Source organism: Callospermophilus lateralis, chromosome 7 (genome assembly GCF_048772815.1).
Source record: "Callospermophilus lateralis isolate mCalLat2 chromosome 7, mCalLat2.hap1, whole genome shotgun sequence".
In the NCBI taxonomy this organism is placed as follows: Eukaryota; Metazoa; Chordata; class Mammalia; order Rodentia; family Sciuridae; genus Callospermophilus; species Callospermophilus lateralis.
Window position 1 is genome coordinate 80370365 of NC_135311.1, and position 19459 is coordinate 80389823.

Consider the following 19459-nt stretch of genomic DNA (forward strand, 5'->3'; position numbering starts at 1 on the left):
AGAATTATCTAATAAAACATACCTTCAACTCGGAAAACTTCACATTCCAAGTACTGAAACTCAGTGGAAGATTTTATTACTACTCTGTTCATTGACAAATCAGGTTTTCTGAATACACGTTTCTTTGGATATATCCAGAAATTAAGCTTATCAGATGAGTAAAATTCCAGGTAATCACTCGTAACTTTCAGTAGATTCAAAAATAAAGTTGACATTACAGTTAAACTATCCTTTTGAAAGATAAAAAAGATGGAAGCACATTGTTTTTCAGAATCGTCAACTATTTTAGGAATATGATCAAGTGTTAAAGCACCAACAATACTTTTTTGAAGGTAAAGCATTGTTATAGTGGGTCCCTGTTGACTGCACCTCTGAACCATGTTTTGAATGCTACAGCCATGAGCACTCTCCTTATAAAGAAGACTCAAAGAAGCATTTCCAAGTAGAATCTGTAAACGCTTTTCTTCAAGCCAAGTCAATCTGGGTGTCACTGCCATTGTCCTGTATCTATAAGGGGAAAAAATTATATATGTTGAGAGGCCAGCATAGCACAGCACAGCACAGATTTCTGTTTTAGTTGCTGTTCGAGTTTTTTTTTTCTCTGACCCAATTAAAACACACTATTAATACCATAAGCAAAAACATACAGAGTACAGATTGATGTAAAAAATAACTTAGAAATGAAATATATTAACATTTCAACATCAGTTGATGAGTAAACTGAAAACTGGATAAATAAAAAAAAATAGTCAATTAGAATAGAGGTCTACAAACTTCTTTGTTTATTTCTTCTTTTTAGATATACTTGACAGTGGAATAGATTTTGACATACTATACATACCTGGAGTATAACTTCCTATCCTTGTGATTATGTATCATGTGGAGTTACTCTGGCCGTGTATTCATATATGAACACAGGAAAGTTATGTCTGATTCATTCTACTGTCTTTTCTATTCCTATCTGCCCTTCCTTCCCCTTGGTCTAATCCAATGAATTTCTATTCTTCCCCCATATCGTGTGTTAGCATCCGCACATCAGAGGGAACATTTTCTTTTACTCAGCATGATAATCTTCTGTTCCATCCATTTACTGACAAATGCCATAATTTTATTCCTCTTTATGGAATGAAATTCCTCTTTATTCCATTGTGGATATACCGTGTTTTCTTTATCCACCTGTTGAAGGGCACCTAGGTTGATTCCATAGCTTAGCTGGTGGGAATTGAATTGCTACAAACATTGGTGTGGCCACATGACTAGAGTAGGCTGATTTTAAGTTCTTTGGGTCTAGGCTGAGGAGTGGGATAACTGGGTCAAATAAACATATTTTGATGGGGCTGGGATGGTAGCTCAGTAGTAAAGACTTGCCTGGCACATGGGAGACACTGGACTCAATCCTCAGCACCACATAAAAATGAATAAATAAAAATAAAGGTATTGTGTCCATCTACAACTAAAAATATTCTTTAAAAATGTTTTGATGCCATGAAGTTGGCGGCAATGCCTTAAATGTATGCATTTTTTTTTTTTATCTCCAAGGGCCTCTTCCATCCTTGTCAGTGGGAGTGCTGACCTTATCTCCTTTCACACAACACTACAAACTTCTTCTTAATGAACTAGGTAGCAACTATTTTAGGCTTCATGAGTCATATAGTCTTGGCACTACCCAAAATTGCCACTGTACAATAGAAGCAATCACAATGTGTGTTAAAATTTGGATGTGATCTGTCTCAAGGTCTATGTACTGGAAGTTTCATCCTCAGTGTGGTGATGTTGGCGAATGGAACCTTCAAGAGGTAGGGCCCAGTGAGATATTGCTAGGTCAGTTGGGAGCATGCCCTCATAGAAGAACAACCTTGGCTAGTTCTAATGAGAGGGTTGTTATAAGAGCCTGAGCTGGTCCCATTCAGTTCTTTTGACTTCCTGTTAGCAATGTGTGTTTTTTTTCTTCACACATGTGCTCTCACAATGTTCAGTCCATGTGAGGTGGATGGGATGCAGCCAAGAAGTCCCTCACCAGAGCCAAGTCAATGCCAGCATCATTCACTTAAAACTTCTAGAAGAGTGAGCTAAATTAGCCACTTTTCTTTATAAAGTTAACCTGTCTCTAGCATTTTATTATAGTAACAAAAACGGATTAATATAATTTAAAAAAATGATCATGTTCCAATAAAATATTCACTACAAAAACAGATGGCTGGCCAGGTGTGGTGGTGCACACCATAATCCACCAGTGGCTCAGGAGACTGAGGCGGGAGGGTTGCAAGTTCAAAGCCAGCCTCAGTAACTTAGTGAGACCCTATACTCTCAAAATGAAAAAGGGGCTAAGAATGTGACTCAATAGTTAAGTACCCCTCAATTCAATTCCTGATATAAAAAAAAATAAACACATGCCATAGTTTATCAAGCCATGAATTAGAAGATAAAACTGAAGAATTTATACAGAAAATAGCTCACAAATAAAATATGGAAATAGTTAACAAATATAGAAGTCCCACAGTAGCATACTAAACTATTAACAGTCATTTAAATGAAAAAAAGGGGTATAAAAAGGATAAACTGTAAAAATGCGTGTATTCATAAGAATTAGAGAGCTCACAAGAGAGGGAGGAATTATGTGACAGGCTAAGAGTTGGAAAAGTTAATAGAGGTAAGATGGGTATTTGAGAGCACATTTTCCTGAGGTGTGGCTGTTAACTTTAGAAAAGTCACTTGAGAAATTAAGCAAAGCTTCTGCTAGACTTATAAGCTAAGAGGAGGAAAAAAAAAACTTCTTTGGTGTGCAGCAAGGAGGGTGTCTTAGAAACCTTTCACAGCCCAGGTTGTGGATTAGAATTCTGAAGAGCCCTAAGGAAGACGTAAGGGTGTACTAGAAACAAACAGATTTGATCGTTCAGCAATCTCAGTCCTTGTTTGGATTAAGGTGAACAAGAATTTGGACTGTCAATAATTTTTGTTGCAAAATCAAAATGAATTTTATCTGGATGAAGAGAACATATTTCTATCTTTACATTATTTCTATATTTTTCAAAACTCAATGCCTCACACTTGATCATAAACAAACTGAGAAACAGAGAACATAATAGAAAATCAAGAGAAAAATGAACAATAAAAACAAACCCAGACTGATAATGGAGTTATCTACAGAGATTTTAAAACTACTAGAGTTGGGTAAAATAGAAGTATCCTTCCCATTCATCTGTGGTAAGAAGAGTCAAGGCTAAAAAAAAAAAAAAAAGGTAGAAACTATATTCCAAGGAGAGAAAGAAAAGGAAGAGCTCTAGGAATTAAGAAAGAGGTGATAGGAAAAAGAAGCACATAGAAGCAGAATGACAATTCAGAGAAAAGTACAAAATTGTCCACAACCCCTGACTCCAGGGGAAAAGGAACCCAATGCTGTAATCACAAGATTCTCTTTGCTGTGTTGTTGTTACCATGGTTCTTTTATTTGAGTAGTACTGGGAATTGAGCCCTCCAGAGAATTCTGCTCCTTAAGAAGATCCTTACTTAAAAGTAGAAGAGCTATTCATTCCAACAGATGTGCAAATCTTAGTAGAGAGACACAAGAAATATGAAAAACAAAACAACATGACTTCTCCAAAGGTTCATAACTCTTCAGTAACTGAACCCAAAGACATTCAAAGTGAATAAAATTCCAAAGAATTCAAAAGATTGATTTCTAGTATGATTTCAAAGAGGATACAAATAAACAGCTGAATGAATTAAGGCACATAATACAGAATATAAAAGATCATTTCAACAAAAAGAGGTAGAGATTCTAAAACAGAACCAAAAAGAAATCTTGGAAATGAAAAACTCAATAAGCCAAACAAAAACTCCAGTGAAGTTTCAAAAATAGACTAGATGAAGTGGAAGAAAGAATAGCAGGGATTCTGGACAAGATCAATGAATTATCACATTCTGACAGTAATAAAGAAAAAGAAAATTATGAACAGAACATACAAGATTTATGGGACAATTAAGAGACCAAACCTATGAATAATCAGGTTAGAGAAAGGGGCTGAGGTATAGGCCAAAGGCAAAGAAAACATAATCAGTGAACTCATAAAAAATTTCCCAAATCTTGGAGAAGATACAGGCATCCAGGTACAGGAGGCATTTAGAAACCCAAAACAGAGACAGCCAGAAAAGTATCTCCTCATGTATTAGTCAAACTAACAAAGTATAGAACAAAGAAAGAATATTGAAAGTTACAAAAGAGAAACACTAAGTTGCTCATAAAGGTAAACAATCTTCTTAGAAGAAAATCTAAAATCTAAAATCAAAAAAGTATGTAATAATGTTTCTCAAGCCATGAAAATTTTAAAAAAACTGATAGATTACTATCTATAGTAAATTTGTTTTTCAGAATCAAAGGTGAAACAAAAGTCTCCAAGGAAAAGCAGAAACCAAAGGAATTTGTGAGCAATAAGCCAGTATTGCAGAAGATACTTAAAAAGAATCCTATACACAGAAGACAAAGTAAGACAAACACAACTGTGTGAGAGCACAGGAAAGAATAAATCTTACTAGAAGAGTATATGAACAAATGAGAATTAAGATGGAGTCCAGCTTGAATAATTCAGTAAAACATTAAACCTTTAAGATGATCAAGGGAAAAGGAAACTAACATAGATCATTCAAAACAACCAGGGGAAAAAAAAAAAAAGATGACAAGAACCAATACTTACCTTTACTTTTCAATAATATCCCTATATGTAAATAATCTGAATTCTTACCTAAAAGATGCAGACTGACTGATTGAATCTAAAAAACAAGAATCCAACTGTTTGCTGTCTGCAAGAAACTCACCTCAGCAAAGAATAAAGAGACTGAAAGTAAAATGATGAAGAACGATATGCCAATCAAATGGAATCCAAAATCAAGCAGAAGTAGCAGTATTCGTATCAGAAAAAAATATAAATTTCAAATAAAAATTGGTCAGAAAAGACAAAGAAAGTGAATAAAATACATACTGATAAAGGGAAGAACCTATCAAGAAGATATAATGATTGCAAATATATAGGCACCAAACTCCAGAGTACCCAATTTTATAAAACAAATGCCACAGAACATCAAGGCATAGACAGGCCCAGCAACACAAAAATAGTGGTGACTCGGCACTCCATTCTCACAAGTAGATAGATCTTCCAGACCACCTCCCCCCTTGCCCCCCAATAAAAAGTCAACAAAGAAATTTCAGAATAAATTATACTATAGATGAAATAGACTTAATAGTCATCTATAAAGAATATTTCATTCAATGGCTGAAGAATACACATCCTTTTTATCAGCACACAAAATTTCTTTCAAAATACGTTTCATTTTAGGCAATAAGGCAAACATTAACAAATACAAAAAAAAATTTGAAATAATTTCTTAAATTTTTCAAAGCATAATGGAATAAAACCAGAAATGCATAGCAAGAGAAGATGAATAAAAGACACAAAAACATAAATATTGAACAATATACTTTTGAATGAGCAGTAAGTCACTGAAAAAAAATCAGAGGGGATTGAAGAATTCCCAAAATAAAATGAAAATGGGAACACACCCTACCAGGACTTATGGGACACAGCAAAAGCAGTTATAATAGGGAAGTTTGCAGATAGAAGTCCTACATTATATAGAGAAATCTCAAATAAATAACATAAAATGCATCTTAAAGTCTAACAAAAGCAAGAACAAACCAAATTCAAAATCAGCAGAATGAAGGAAATAATGAAGAGCAGAGCAGAAATGAATGAAAAAGATTAAAGCAACTGTGCAAAAGATTGATAAACAAAGAGTTGGTTCTTCAAAAATATAAACACTCTTAGCTAAACTTAAAAAAATAGAGAGAGAGAGAGAGAGAATAAAGATTCAAAAAAATAAATAAAATTTGAGGTAAAAGGGGAACACAACAACAAATACCACTGAAATCCAGAGAAACATTAAGGAATACTTTGAAAATTTGCATGACAACATATTGGAGAATCTAGAAGAAATAGAAAAATTTCTAGACATATGTCTAGAATTAAACCAACAGGATATAAATAACTTAAATAGATCACTAACAAGTAATGAGATTGAAACAGTAATAAAAAGCTCCCAAAGAAAAGCCAAGGACCAGTGTGAATTCACTGCTGATTTTGACCAGACATTTAAAAAACTAATAATCAAATCTCCTAAAAGTATCCCATAAAATAGAAAGAGAGGAAAAGTTCCCAAACTCATTCTGTTACCAAAATATGATAAGAACACAATAATAAAATAATGCTAGAAACTAATGTCTTTTATGAACATATTTGCAAAAATCCTCAAAAAAATACTTGCAAATTAAATTCAAAATCATATTAAAAAGTATAGCATGATTAAATTGGTTTCATGTAAGGGATTCAAGTGGGGTTCAACATACACAAATCAATAGAGGAGAATCAAGAATAAAAATCAAATGATCATCTCAAAAGAAGCAGAAAAAAAAAAGATCTTCAATAAAAAAAAAAAAAAGATCTTCAATAAAACCCCCTTTAGGGGTTTTTATCCTTTAGGATAAAAATCTGGAATAAACTAGGTATAGAAGGATTATACCTCAACATAATAAAGGCAATACATAAAAAACCAATAGGCAACATCATACTGCATGGGGGATCATTGAAAATATTTCTTCTAAAATCAAGAACAAAACAAGGATATTCCCTATCACTGCTCTCATTAGATTTAGTACTTTAGAATTTTTGGCCAGAACAATTCAGCAGGAGAAAGAAATAAAATGGATATAAAAGGGAAAGTAGAAGATCCAAGTAGTGCTGTTTGCAGATAAGACTCCATACCTAAAAACCAAAGAGTTCACCAAAATTCTCTTGGAACTGAAAAACAATTTCAGCAAAATCACTGGATATAAAAATCAATGTACAAAAAATAAGTAACTCTTTTACATATCAATAAAAAAGAACTCTCTAGAAAAAAATTAGGAAAATAATCCCATTTAAAATACCCTAAAAAAATACTTAGGAATAAACCTAAGTAAGGAAGTGAAAGACCTCTACATGGAAAATTTTAAAACTTTGGAGAAAGAAATTAAAGAAGACACTAGAAGATAGAAAGAAGTATAAATTTCCAATAATTATATGAAAAAAAATGTTCAAAACCTCTGTCCATCAAGGAAATGCAAATCAAAACCACATGGAGAATCCATCTCACTCCAGTAAGAATGAAAATTATCAAGAAAATTAAAAAATAAGAAATGCTAGTAAGTATGTGTAAAAACAACAACAAAATGAACATTTATACACTGTTAATTGGAATGTAAATAAGTACAGCCACTGTGGAAATCAGCATGAAGATTCCTTAGAAAGCTAAAAAATTTTACTATCATATGATCCAGCTCTACCACCCCTGGGTATATATGCCTGAAGTAATCAAATCCAACTATGTATAGAAGGATCATACCACATGTTTCTTCTAGTAGTCTCTGAGTTTCAGGTCTTATGTTAAAGTCTTTGATCCACTCATCCACATATAATAGATATATCTGCATATCCATGTTTATCAAAGCACTATTTACAATAGCCAAGTTATGGAATTAGCCTAGATGCCTACCAACAGATAAATGAATAAAGCATATGTGGTATATATACATAATGGAGTATTTTACTCAGCTATAAAGAAGAATTATATCATGTCATTTGCAGGAAAATGGATGGAACTGGAGGTCATCATGTAAAGTAAAACAAGCTAGACTCCGAAATTTAAGTATTACATGTTTTTTTCTCATGTGTAATCTAGATTTTTTAAAAGATTATATGAAAATAGAAAAACTATTAAGGAAGGAGAAAGGTATCTGGTCAAGAGGGAAGGGGATAAGAGAGGGTAATAGGAAAAATGGATATGATTTAAGTATGTTATATGAATATAAGAAAATATCATAAAGAAACCCATTAATTTCCTCAGTCAATACCAAAGGACTTAAAACCACCACCTCAATCTTTATTGCAGTTCAATTCACAATACTAAACTGTGGAAACAGCCTAAATGCCCTTTAATAGATGAGTGGATAAAGAAACTGTGGTATATATACACAATGGAATATTACTTAGCCTTAAATAAGAATGAAATTATGACATTTACAGGTAAATGGATGGAGTTAGAGAATATCATGCTAAGCAAAGTAAGCCCATCTCAAAAAAACAAAGGCCAAATGTTTTCTCTGATAAGTGGATGTTGATCAAAAATGGGTGGGGGAGGGCAAAGGAAGAATGGAAGAATTTAGGATTGAGCAGAGGGGAGGTAGAGGAGGGGAAGGTGTGTGTGGTAGGGGAAGATGATGGATTGAGATGGACATTATTACCCCTATTTATATGTATGGTTGCATGAATAGTGTGACTCTACATTATGTATGACCAGAGACATGAAAAGTTGTGCTCCACTTGTATAAAACATAAAATAAAATTAATTTAAAAAAATAAACCCATTAATCTGTACAATTAATACTTGGTAATAATTATAATTTAAAAGTTACTATAGTTGGTGTGTTCAAATAATTTTAAGTAAAGATTGTATGATTGACAGTAAAATTTTAAAATAAGAATAAGAAAAGAAATTCTGAATTTAAAAATATACAAATTAATAATTAACATATACATTTAACTGTAAATATATATATATTCTAAACTGAAGCACTGAGGCCAAAAGATAATGAAAGAGGAAACAAAAAAAAAAAAACTAACGCATATAGCAAAATTGGTTAATTTTGAGAACCAGAAAAAAACAGAGAACCAGAAAAAAACAAAGCCAGCATAAAGCAAATATGAACATGGTGCTATGATCCCCCCAAAAAAATCAAATCTCAAAATAGTCACAGCACTAAATTTTGAATAAGAATATAAGCTAGATATCATAATTAGTATAGCTACCCCTACATTAAAAAATAAAATACACTTTTAAATAATCCATTAGTGAGACAGATCTTAATGAAATTAAAACGATAAAAATATCCTTGTCAAAATTTATGGAATGGAGCTAGAAAATGATATAAAGTTATATGTCTTTAAACAGATGTACTAGAGAAGAAGAAAGGATGAAAACAAATGACATAAGCTTTTACTTCAAAAACTCAGAAAAAAGATACCAGTTGACCCAAACAAATGGGGATAATTAGCAGCTATTATAGATCCAATTCACCACATGGCACAAGACTGCTAAATAAAGGGTGCTACAGTTTCAATGAATGCTACAAAAAAACGTGTTGAAAATTCCATCCTCAATGCAACAGTATAGGGAGGTGGGCCTAGTGAGGGATTTTAGGCCATGAATGTATTAATGCTGATTATAAAAGGACTGTAGGCCCAGGGTTCAATCTCTTGCTCTCTCTCTCTCATAAATGTCTCTTGTCTTTCTGCCTTCTACCATGGGATGACATGATGACATGGGATGGCCCTTGCCAGATGCAGACTTCATGACTTTGGACTTTCTAGCTTCCAGAACTGTAAGAAATAAATATCTGTTCTTTATAAATTACCCAGCCCCTAGGTATTCTGGTTTTTTTGGTTCTTTTGTTTTGGTTTGTTTTTTGGTACCAGGAACTGAATCCTGGAGCACTGAGCCACATCCCCATCCCTTTTAAAATTTTTATTTAGAGGCAGGGTCTCATTGAGTTGCTCAGGACCTTGCTAAATTGCTGAGGCTGGCTTTGAACTCTCAGTCCTCCTGCCTCAGTCTTCTGAGCTGCTAGGATTAAAGGCTTACACCACCGTGCCCAGCTGGTATTATGTTTCAAGAGCACAAAACAGACTAAAACACAAGGCCAATATGTTAAAATGACCCCTATTTCTTGTACCAACACAGTTTTACATAAAACGTTTTAAGTACCATTTACATTACTAAAAAAAATAAATAAATCTAGTAATATGTCTAACTAAAGGAATGTTTTAAACATGCATAAAGCCTGTACACAGAAAACTATAAAATATTACTAAGCAAAATCAGATTTGTAGCTTAAATAAATGAAGGCCTTATAATGTGTTCATATACTAATAGATTCAATGTTAAACTCTTAATGAGATTTTGTGGACAGTTATAAGGTAATTCTAAAATTTCTATGGAAATGGTACTTTGATTTCATGTTGCATGTTGCCTCTCGGCTTCACTCAGTGGAGGGGGCAGGGACGCAGAGTCAAGACACAGATACCAGGAGCTGGCAAGTAGGGAGCTGCCAGCAAGCTCGTTTATTACAGAAGAGCTTGTAGTTTATATAGGGTGTGTTTACCAATCATAATTGTATAAGCCAGCAGTAGACTATCTTGAAGCCAATCATCATCAAGATCAAAACTAACTGTACTATGGGTCTGAGAAGGCAGAAGAGTCACTACTGGGTGTACAGCTCCCTTCACTCATCACCTTAAGCCATGGTGGGTTAGATCATCAAGTCTCTGCCTTCGGTTTCCCTGGCAACCAATTGTGAGGAAGTGGTTTTACTTCAGCTGCTAAGCCAGAGCAGAGTGCTCCTTCCTGCAGTTGTATCTGCTAGGCCTGTATGTGTGTAGGCTTTCCTCACATACTTGAGCTGCTCACAGCCACTGGTTATGAGCCGAGAGTCGTTTCTCCCACATTTCCTCCCTTTTTATTAATTTTGAACAGAGATTACTTTTGGAAAGTCTTAATTGATCTGTTCCCTGCAGCTTCTCCCATATGTTTAACTAAACCCATTCCATAGCAGCCATCCGTGCTGCAGGTTGACTCTTACCCACAACTTCAACCTTGCAAAGGAACCAGCTAGCCATTCCAAACATCCTGACCCCTGGAGACTGCATAATCCATGTATTTCTACATTTGTGATGATGAATTGCTATGCAACATAGAATACTAATACAAGAAGATAGAATGAGATAACTAATTAAAAGACTTTTTCCAGGGAAGAGGTTTCTAAACAAGAACAAACCAAAATCTAGGTTAGCAAATGGAAGGAAATAATAAAGAACAGAGAATAAACAAGTGGCATAGAGATTTAAAAAAATGATTTTAAAAATTTTTTTTAAAAATGTGTTTTTTTAAAAGACAAAGCTGGCAAAACTTTAGAGGCTGAGGGAAAAAAAAAGACAAGACTCAAATAAATAAAATCAGAATTAAAAGAGAAAACTACGACCAATACCTCAGAAATACATATAATCAGTTTTTAAAACTTATATGTCAACAAATTAAATAACATAGGAGAAATAAATAAATTTCTAAAAATATATAATCTACAGAGTCATGAGGAAATAGAAAATATGAATAGTCAAAAACAAGAAAGTAGATTGAATCAGTAATAAAAAGTCTTCCAACAAAGAAAAGACTAATACTAGATTGTTTCTTAACTGTTTTCTACAAACATTTAAGGAAGAAAGAATACCAAGTTTTCTCAGAATCTTCAAAAAAATTGAAATGCGGGGAATACTTCTAAATTCATTTTAGAAGTTAAGTATTTTCCTGATACCAAAGTTAGATAAGACCATTACGCAAAAGAACAGGCCTATATCCTGTATGAACTTACATGCAAAAAGCCTCAACAAAATACTAGCAAGTTCAATTTAAATCATATAACAAGATCATTCCTAATGATAAAGTGGGATTCGTTAAGAGGAAATAGAAGAAAAGACCCTAAAATTCATGTAGAAACACACTAGACCCCAAATAGCTACAGCAATTTTGAGCAAAAAGAATAAAGCTGCAATTTCACACTGTCAGCTTAGAGCCTTCTTGAAAATGATGTAATATTCTACAAATTTCATCTTCAAATTCAGTACAAACTCATTCAAGTGCCCAAGAACATTCTTTCTATTATCTATAATAAGATAATCCTGAATTTCACATGATGTCTCACAGGAAAAAAAATAGCTACTTTTAATAGTTTAAATAACCTAAAATTATAATGAAATATTACAGTGACACAAAAATAAATAGCCTTGTCACTGACCAATTTCATAACCAGGGGACCCTGGGAAACAAAGCTAAAGGAGTCACATAAACAGAGGCATTAATTATAGTGATGTGCAACTCCAGACAAGCAAGCATGGGACAAGCAGAAAAAGGAGGAGGTTAGGACTTAAGCCAAGTCCAGTCAACATAACTAATTAGTCTTTTTTCTTTCTTTTTTGGTTGTTGTTGTTGTTTGGTTTTTTGTTTTTTTTGTTTTTTTACTGGGGATTTAATCCAGGGATGCTTTATCACTGAGACACATCCCCTGTCCTTTTTTAATTTTTGATTTTGACACATCTTTATTCTATAAACATTATACATAAAAAAAATCTCTTCAAGGAAATAAGGAAACCATAAACAACATAGTAGAAAAAGCAGTCAAGGTAGATGAAAAGGAAATTCACAGTCGAAGTCACCCAAACAATCTTTCTTGAAATATGAAACTGTAAACAACTAAAAACAGGGTATCACTCCACATCAAAACAGAAGTCCAGCAATACTAACAGTTGACCAAGATATGAAGAGTCCAGAATGTTAACACTGTCCTGATAAACATATGCAGTTTGAGAGAAATATATTCATACCATTCTTGGTCATAATGACATTTGAAGGTTGGACATATGAATTTTGACACATTTACACAGTGAAAGTAACAGCAAAGTGATTGAACTAGCACTATTCATGTCAGCATAAATGAAGCTTGAATAGTTAATTTTGAGTAAAAAAATGATGATGAAAAACAATATAATACAATTTTCATAAAATATTAGCATACTAAGTAATACTAGACACACACAAACACACACACACACACACAGCAAAAGCATAAAAATAAGCATGACAATAATTTACACCAAAATTTAGATAATGTTTCTCTCTAGGAAGGAAGGGAAGAGGAGATATAGTACAAGGAAGATTCAGAGATTACTTCAACTTTATATGTAACAGTTTTTCTAAGGAAAAAAATCTATTCTAATAAAGCAAATCATATTTAAAATCTGATAGAAACGTATGAAGAATATACAAGCGTTTATTTTTTCTTCTCTATAGTTGTCACTGTGTAAAATTTTCATGAAAATAAAAGAGCAAATGAAAGAGAAAATCCAATCGTTGGAAGCAATTTTACCTTGATATTTTCTCAAAGTAAAGCAAGCAGGCTGTTTTCTTCACACAGATAAGAAACCTCTTACCTGATGCTGAGAGTTGGATCAGCTCAGGATTAAATGGAAGATTGATTATTTTGTCTGAGTTATGGAGCAGCCACTGGGTGGAGACAAGAAAAGAAACCGAAACTCAAAGCAGCAAACATTCAGCGTCAGCATGCCAAGTGCCAGTAAGTTTCTTTTTCCTCAAGAGAAAAAAGATACAGTTAGGAAATGTAGAGGCTCTGTGCTTGAGATTGGAGTCTCGGATAAACTTCATAATTGTGGCATGCTTGGTGACGAGGAAGTTTCTTGCAAAGACACAGAATGCCTGGCTGCTAGGAAATTTCTGTGCAAAGACACGGAATGCCAGACTGCTGGGAAACTCCTGTGATAAGACAGAGGATTCCTGGCTGCTGTAGCAATATCCTTCATGAGAAAACTCTGTGTGGAGTCTTATCAGTTTTGATATCATCTCAGGCACAGAGCTCCTGAGAATTTAAGGACTTGTAGGTATTCTGACCATGGAAATGTACAGGGAAGTGTTTCTCTGGTGAGAAAACTCCCAGGGGGTCACAGATGCTCTGTCTTCCACCCTTGGAATGCCCAGCAGTTTCCCCTTGAAGCTAGTAAGATAACTATACAGGCGGAGTATCTCATTACTATGATGATGTCCTTAGAGAAAAGGGCTCGGGGCTCTGTATCTTAATCATCCTGGGCTTTGATCTCAATTATCTAGCACCTGGAATTAATGGTGGAGTGGGCTGGTATCCAAAACCAAGTCTCCCTTTGTTGGAACAGACAATGGTTCATCTTTTCCTGTGTTCTGTACACTGGACAGTTTGTCTTCCAATTTATACACTCACTCAGTCAACACTGTTCCAGATCCTGGGGGAAAAAAAAAGGGTGAGTGAGATAAACACAGTGTGCTCAGGAAGAGAGCTGTGTACTCAGCAGAGATGGGTACGCAGGCAATTACACCTCTGTGCTGAGAGCTGTAGAGGAGGAAGGACTAGATTCCCTGGGAGCCAGGAGAACAGCAGCCTCATCCCGTCTGGGCACACTAATGAAAGTCTTGCCAGCGAATCAGATTTTAAACTGAGGTATGCAGTGAAGGCAACTGAGGGAAGTGAGAGAGCTGCTGTCCTCAAGATGCTCCCAGCATTTTAATGTATCTGAAATGGAGTGAGAGCATCAGCCTCACAAGGAATGAGCCTAGGGAGGTGATCAGGACCCACAGGTCTCAAAAGTCTTGTTAATTAAATCGAATTGTATGATAAAGACAATGGGAAGTTATTATGACTGTAAAACAGAGGAACAGCTTGACGGAAATGTAATGTCATAGAAGGGTGTATCCATTTTCTCTTGCTTTGTAAAATTCCACAAACTTTGAGTCTTTAAAACAACCGAAAGTTATTATCATCCAGTTTTCATGGGTCAGAGGCAGGTATGACTCTGCTCAGGGTCTCTCATTCAAGGAGTTGCTAGTGTGGTCTCTTCTGAGGCCCTGGAAAGAATCTGATTCTAAGCTCATTTAGATAAGAGACAAAATTATTTCTCTTTCAAGTATGAGAACTGTTTCCTTGCTGCCTATTATCCAAAATCTGTTCTAAGCTCATGGATGATGCTCCCAGTTCCTTGGCAATGGCTTTCATACTCATCCAAGGCTCACCCAACATGGCAGAACAGAATCCTCCAAAACCAGTAACAGAATCTCCCCGCCCCAACCCCCATCCACTTTCCCTTGTGATTTGAGTCTCAGCCTCCAGGAAAACCTTCATTCTTTTAAGGGTTCACATGAATCGATGAGGTGATAGATTATTTGTCTTTCCCCAAATCAATAAATTAATCATGGGAATGATATCTCATCATATACAGACCTCTCCCACTCTTGAAAGAAGTTACACAAGGATACAGGTCATTGGTGGTAGGTGGGCATTCATATAGAATTCTGTCTACCAAAAAGAGCGATGCAAACCTGGAGTCAAAGAGACCAGTTTTCAGCATTTTGTGTTTGCTTGCTTGCTTATTTATTTATTTATTCATTCATTCATCCATCCATCCATTAATTCATTAACCTTTTCAATAAAAAAAAATTGAGCACCTGTATGCCAGATTCATGCCAGACTCTGAGGATAAAAATCAACATAGATTCTACTCTCATTAAAACAACCTGGAGATAAGCTAGGTGAGGCAATATTTGCACCTAAGAATAAGATTAGATGTAATAAATAATTTAAGGCAGAAATTAAATAATCTTTCAGCTTTACAAAATATTTTAAATCACTAAACTGTGAGCAATGAAAGATGAAAAAAAATATCATTTGTACTGAAAAAATCACAGGATGGATTGATGTCGTCTATGCTGGGTTATTAGTCCTTTTGAGTTACTGGTATACTTTTAGGATCTTCTGTGTAAATATGTTTTTAGCTGCTATACAGTTAAAAATATATTAAGTACATATATGCATATTACAAGTATATTGAAATTTTCACAAATGAATCTTAGAGAATATTATTTGTTTCTAAAGCAATAAAGCTTTGTAAAAAAAAAAAAATAGGAACATTTGAAAAGAGGATATTCCCATCTCTTAAATCCTGGACTGGTGGCAACAGCAAGTGAAAATCATTCTTGATTTAAACGCCCTCAACCCTGATTCCAGGCCTTAAGGACTGGAGTGGTAGGAAGTGTGCTGCCAAATGAGATGCTCCTGTGAGTGGATAGAGGGGAAACCTCTAAAAATGGGGAGCATCCTGACACCATGTGGATAATGCAAGAGCATTGTTTCTTCTCCTTCCTAATTCTTCCTGCTCTTCTTTGACCTTGAAGTCCTGTTTTCCAGTATGACCTTGGCTCAAGGTTACATTTTCCTCCTATCTACTTGGCTTTCTCCTCTCATGGTTCTTTGGTATTTTCTGCTTCCTAAACATTTTTTTTTCTTCCTTTATTTCTTCCTTCTCTTTTGTAGTGTGTCTCCACTTCTGCCTGTTGTTCTTTTTTTTTTTAGTGAATAAATTTAAATTTATTTGAATTTAAATTTCTTTTAAAAAATTTTAACAAAACAAAAAATTACAAATAAATTGGAATCACTTATTTAGAATCTTTAAAAATAGTATTGTCAACTCTCAGATAAGATTCAAGACATCACTTTTAAAAAAAATATTCTTTTTAAAAAATTTTTAGTTGTAGTTGGACACAATACCTTTATTTTAAATACTTTTATGTGGTGCTGAGGATTGAACCCAGGGCCTCACACGTGTAGGTAGGCAAGTGTTCTGCTGTTGAGCCACAACCCCAACCCCTCAAGGCATCACTTTTAAAGATCCTTTATAACACAAACATGTTATCAAGTAGACATTTTCAGTTGTCAACTAACTATATATTATATGTCAGATACAAGTATTTCTGGAATAAATGAGATTAAATGACTAATACAATGAAAGTGTTTACTTTGATGCATAATGCTCACAAAACATGGCGTTATATATAGAATGAAGAGAATGCAGAATATAGAGGAGCAGTTGTCAAATTAGGATATGTCAAAGTCACCTACAGAGCTCATTAAAACCCAGATTGCTGATGTGTCCACCTGCAGAGTACCTGAGTTAGTTTGTTTGGGGTATAGCCCAAGAACTTACATTTATAGTATGCAGTTTTCAGTGATGCTGTTGCTGTTGGTTTGGGTACCACATCTTGAGAACCACTGGTAGAGAATAACATTTTTAGTTTTCAGAAAACACCATCTCATGTTTAGTATAATTTAGTAAAGTATAGTAAATAGTGGGATCAGCTAGCCTTTATTTTCAAGCCTGGATGTGGAAAGCACAAGCCTGCATTTGATAACCTATATTAGCACTGGAGAGGTTATTTGGGGACCCATTTGATACATGCCTCACTCAGTTCTGTCCTAAGAAAGGCCTATATTCCAAAATTCCTCACCCCCAGCTCTTTGACCAAACTTTCAAATTCTCCCATACGGACAACTGTAGCTATATTTTAGAGGGAAAAATATGATCGAAAATTATACATATGACCTTATATTTTTCATTAAAAAGTCTATTAATCAAAATGCATCTGTAGTTGGAATAATATTATATATATATATATATATATATATATATATATATATATATATATATATATATATTTGAAAGAAGTGGACCTTTTTTTTTATTGGTTGTTCAAAACATTACAAAGCTCATGATAAATCATCTTTCATACATTTGACTCAATTGGGTTATGAACTCCCATTTTTACCCCAAATACATATTGCAGAATCACATCGGTTACACACTCACCTTTTTACATAATGGCATATTAGTGACTGTTGTATTCTGCTACCTTTCCTATCCCCTACTATCCCCCCTCCCCTCCCCTCCCATCTTCCCTCTCTACCTCTTGTGCTGTTGTTCAATTCTCTCCCTTGTTTCCCCCCCTTTCCCCTCACAACCTCTTCTATGTATTTTGTGTAACATTGAGGGTCTCCTACCATTTCCATATGTTTCCCCTTCTCTCTCCCTCTCTCTCCCCCCAATCGTCTTTGTTTAATGTTAATCTTTTCCTCGTGCTCTTCCACCCTGTTCTGTTCTTAGTTGCTCTCTTTATATCAAAGAAGACATTTGGCATTTGTTTTTTAAGAATTGGCTAGCTTCGCTTTGTTCTTAATATATATTTTAAAAATAAATTAAATTAACAGATGAATGAGAACTTAGAAGCCTCTAAGACTGAACTGAGCTTTGGTATGACTATTTTGACACATTTTTTCTGAAGGGAAAATAGAGACTGTTTTAAGTAAATTATTACTTGGAAAAATATGCTACACCATTTCCCAATTACTTTGAATTATAAATGAATCTGACAAAAAAAAGTAAAGTGGAACTCTAAAATTATTGAAACTAGTATGTGATAAGTATAAAATACCACAGTTATAATATTTTTTAATACTGAAAATGTGAAAATAACCTTTAATATATAACTTCCATGTAGGTATATCCTCTAAGGAAGTACTTTGAGCTTACAAATTTTACTACAGGGCATTTATCATGCCATAGTTTATCACAGCCAAATATTTGAAGTTACTCACATAGGTTGTTCTTCCTGGGGGAAAGTATGTTTAAATAAGTTCACAGTTCATCTATAATACAGAATAATGTGAATCAATAAAACCGATGAGTTAAATACTTAATCCCAAGGAAAATAATCATTTTATTATTAAATGAAAACATCATATTTCATAATATGTTCAGTATAATCTTGAACATAAAATAGGGAAGAGATATTTAAAGAAAATATGAATTCCATTCTTCCAATTCAAGTGTTTTAAGTCATTATTTTCTCTAAATCAATTAAGTTCAATTCTGAACCACCTCTGCCCTGATGCTGGGAGTTTATCCTGAGTTATTTGGAGAGCTCTCAGTTTTCAGAATTAGACCAAGGACATCAGAGTCCTGGAGAAGGGCAGTAAGTATCTAGCAGTACCTGGGGTATATGTGCTAAGCAATCCATTCCAGTAGCCCTTCTCCCTTGTGACCTGGACAAGCCTAGTTCTACATCTTTTCTCTTTTTCTCTCTCTCTCTTTTAGATGATAAACATTTACTTTATTTTTTTGCAAGACATTTTTTATTTGTTCTTTTTAGTTATACATGACAGTACAGTGTATTTTGACATTTATACATTCATGGAGTATAACTTACTCTAATTGGGATCCCATTCTTATAGTTGAATATGATATAGAGTTACACTGGTCATTTATTCATATGTGAACATGGAAAAGTTATACATCTTTTCTCTTGATATTTTTGTAACATATTCTTGTCCTTTAAATCACTTAGAATTGATTATTTTTCCTTCAACAACAAAACCTAGTATACCTGTCTTCACCTCTCTATCAACGTGTTCACACCCTGAGTAATTTGATTCAATCTTATTACTTTCAGTACAACATACGTTGATATACCAAACACCCTCACGTTGATTTACTCAGTCCTGACCTTTCCCCAGAATCTCAGATTGCCCACTTGATATCTCTGCTGATGTCTAAAAGACATTTCCATTTTTAACTGATCTACAGCAGAACTTGCTGCAGAGCAAGGACTCATTTCTCCTCCAGTATTCCCCATTTCAGTAAAAGACATTGTAGTGGCATCCCCTCTCCACAGGAAATCGTAAATAAGCTTCTCCAGAAATCTTCACCATAATTGATTTTAGGACTATCAATATAAGAGTCTCTACAAAAGAGTTCTATGTAGGTAAAACTTACTTGGCCACTGGCCTGGGAGAAATCAGCACTCCAGGTGCCAAATGCTTCTTTAGTTGTTTTTCACAAACATTAATCCAGTATAGTAGTTTGTAAAAGTGTGCTTACAAAATACAAAATGTGAT

General features: G+C 34.3%; 1 protein-coding gene and 1 non-coding gene across 7 annotated transcripts in view; both read right to left on the reverse strand.

The window, feature by feature from the left end:
• Positions 1–13169, reverse strand: part of Ifi44l (interferon induced protein 44 like) — a 33033-nt gene extending 19864 nt beyond the window's left edge. For 3 of the 6 annotated variants that reach the window (XM_076863672.1, XM_076863674.1, XM_076863675.1), the window contains exons 1-2: positions 13061–13166; positions 23–507 (exon numbers count right to left, since the gene is read on the reverse strand). In XM_076863672.1, the coding sequence (XP_076719787.1) occupies positions 23–497 (475 nt within the window). In that variant the 5' untranslated portion in view covers positions 498–507; positions 13061–13166. Of the gene's footprint in view, positions 1–22; positions 508–13060 lie in introns of all 6 variants that reach the window. The other 3 variants (XM_076863673.1, XM_076863677.1, XM_076863676.1) reach the window with 3 other exon arrangements.
• LOC143405368 (U6atac minor spliceosomal RNA) lies at positions 1468–1595 on the reverse strand. The gene has a single exon (XR_013092070.1). It is a non-coding gene; the product is annotated as a U6atac minor spliceosomal RNA (small nuclear RNA).
• Positions 13170–19459: the final 6290 nt, after the last annotated feature.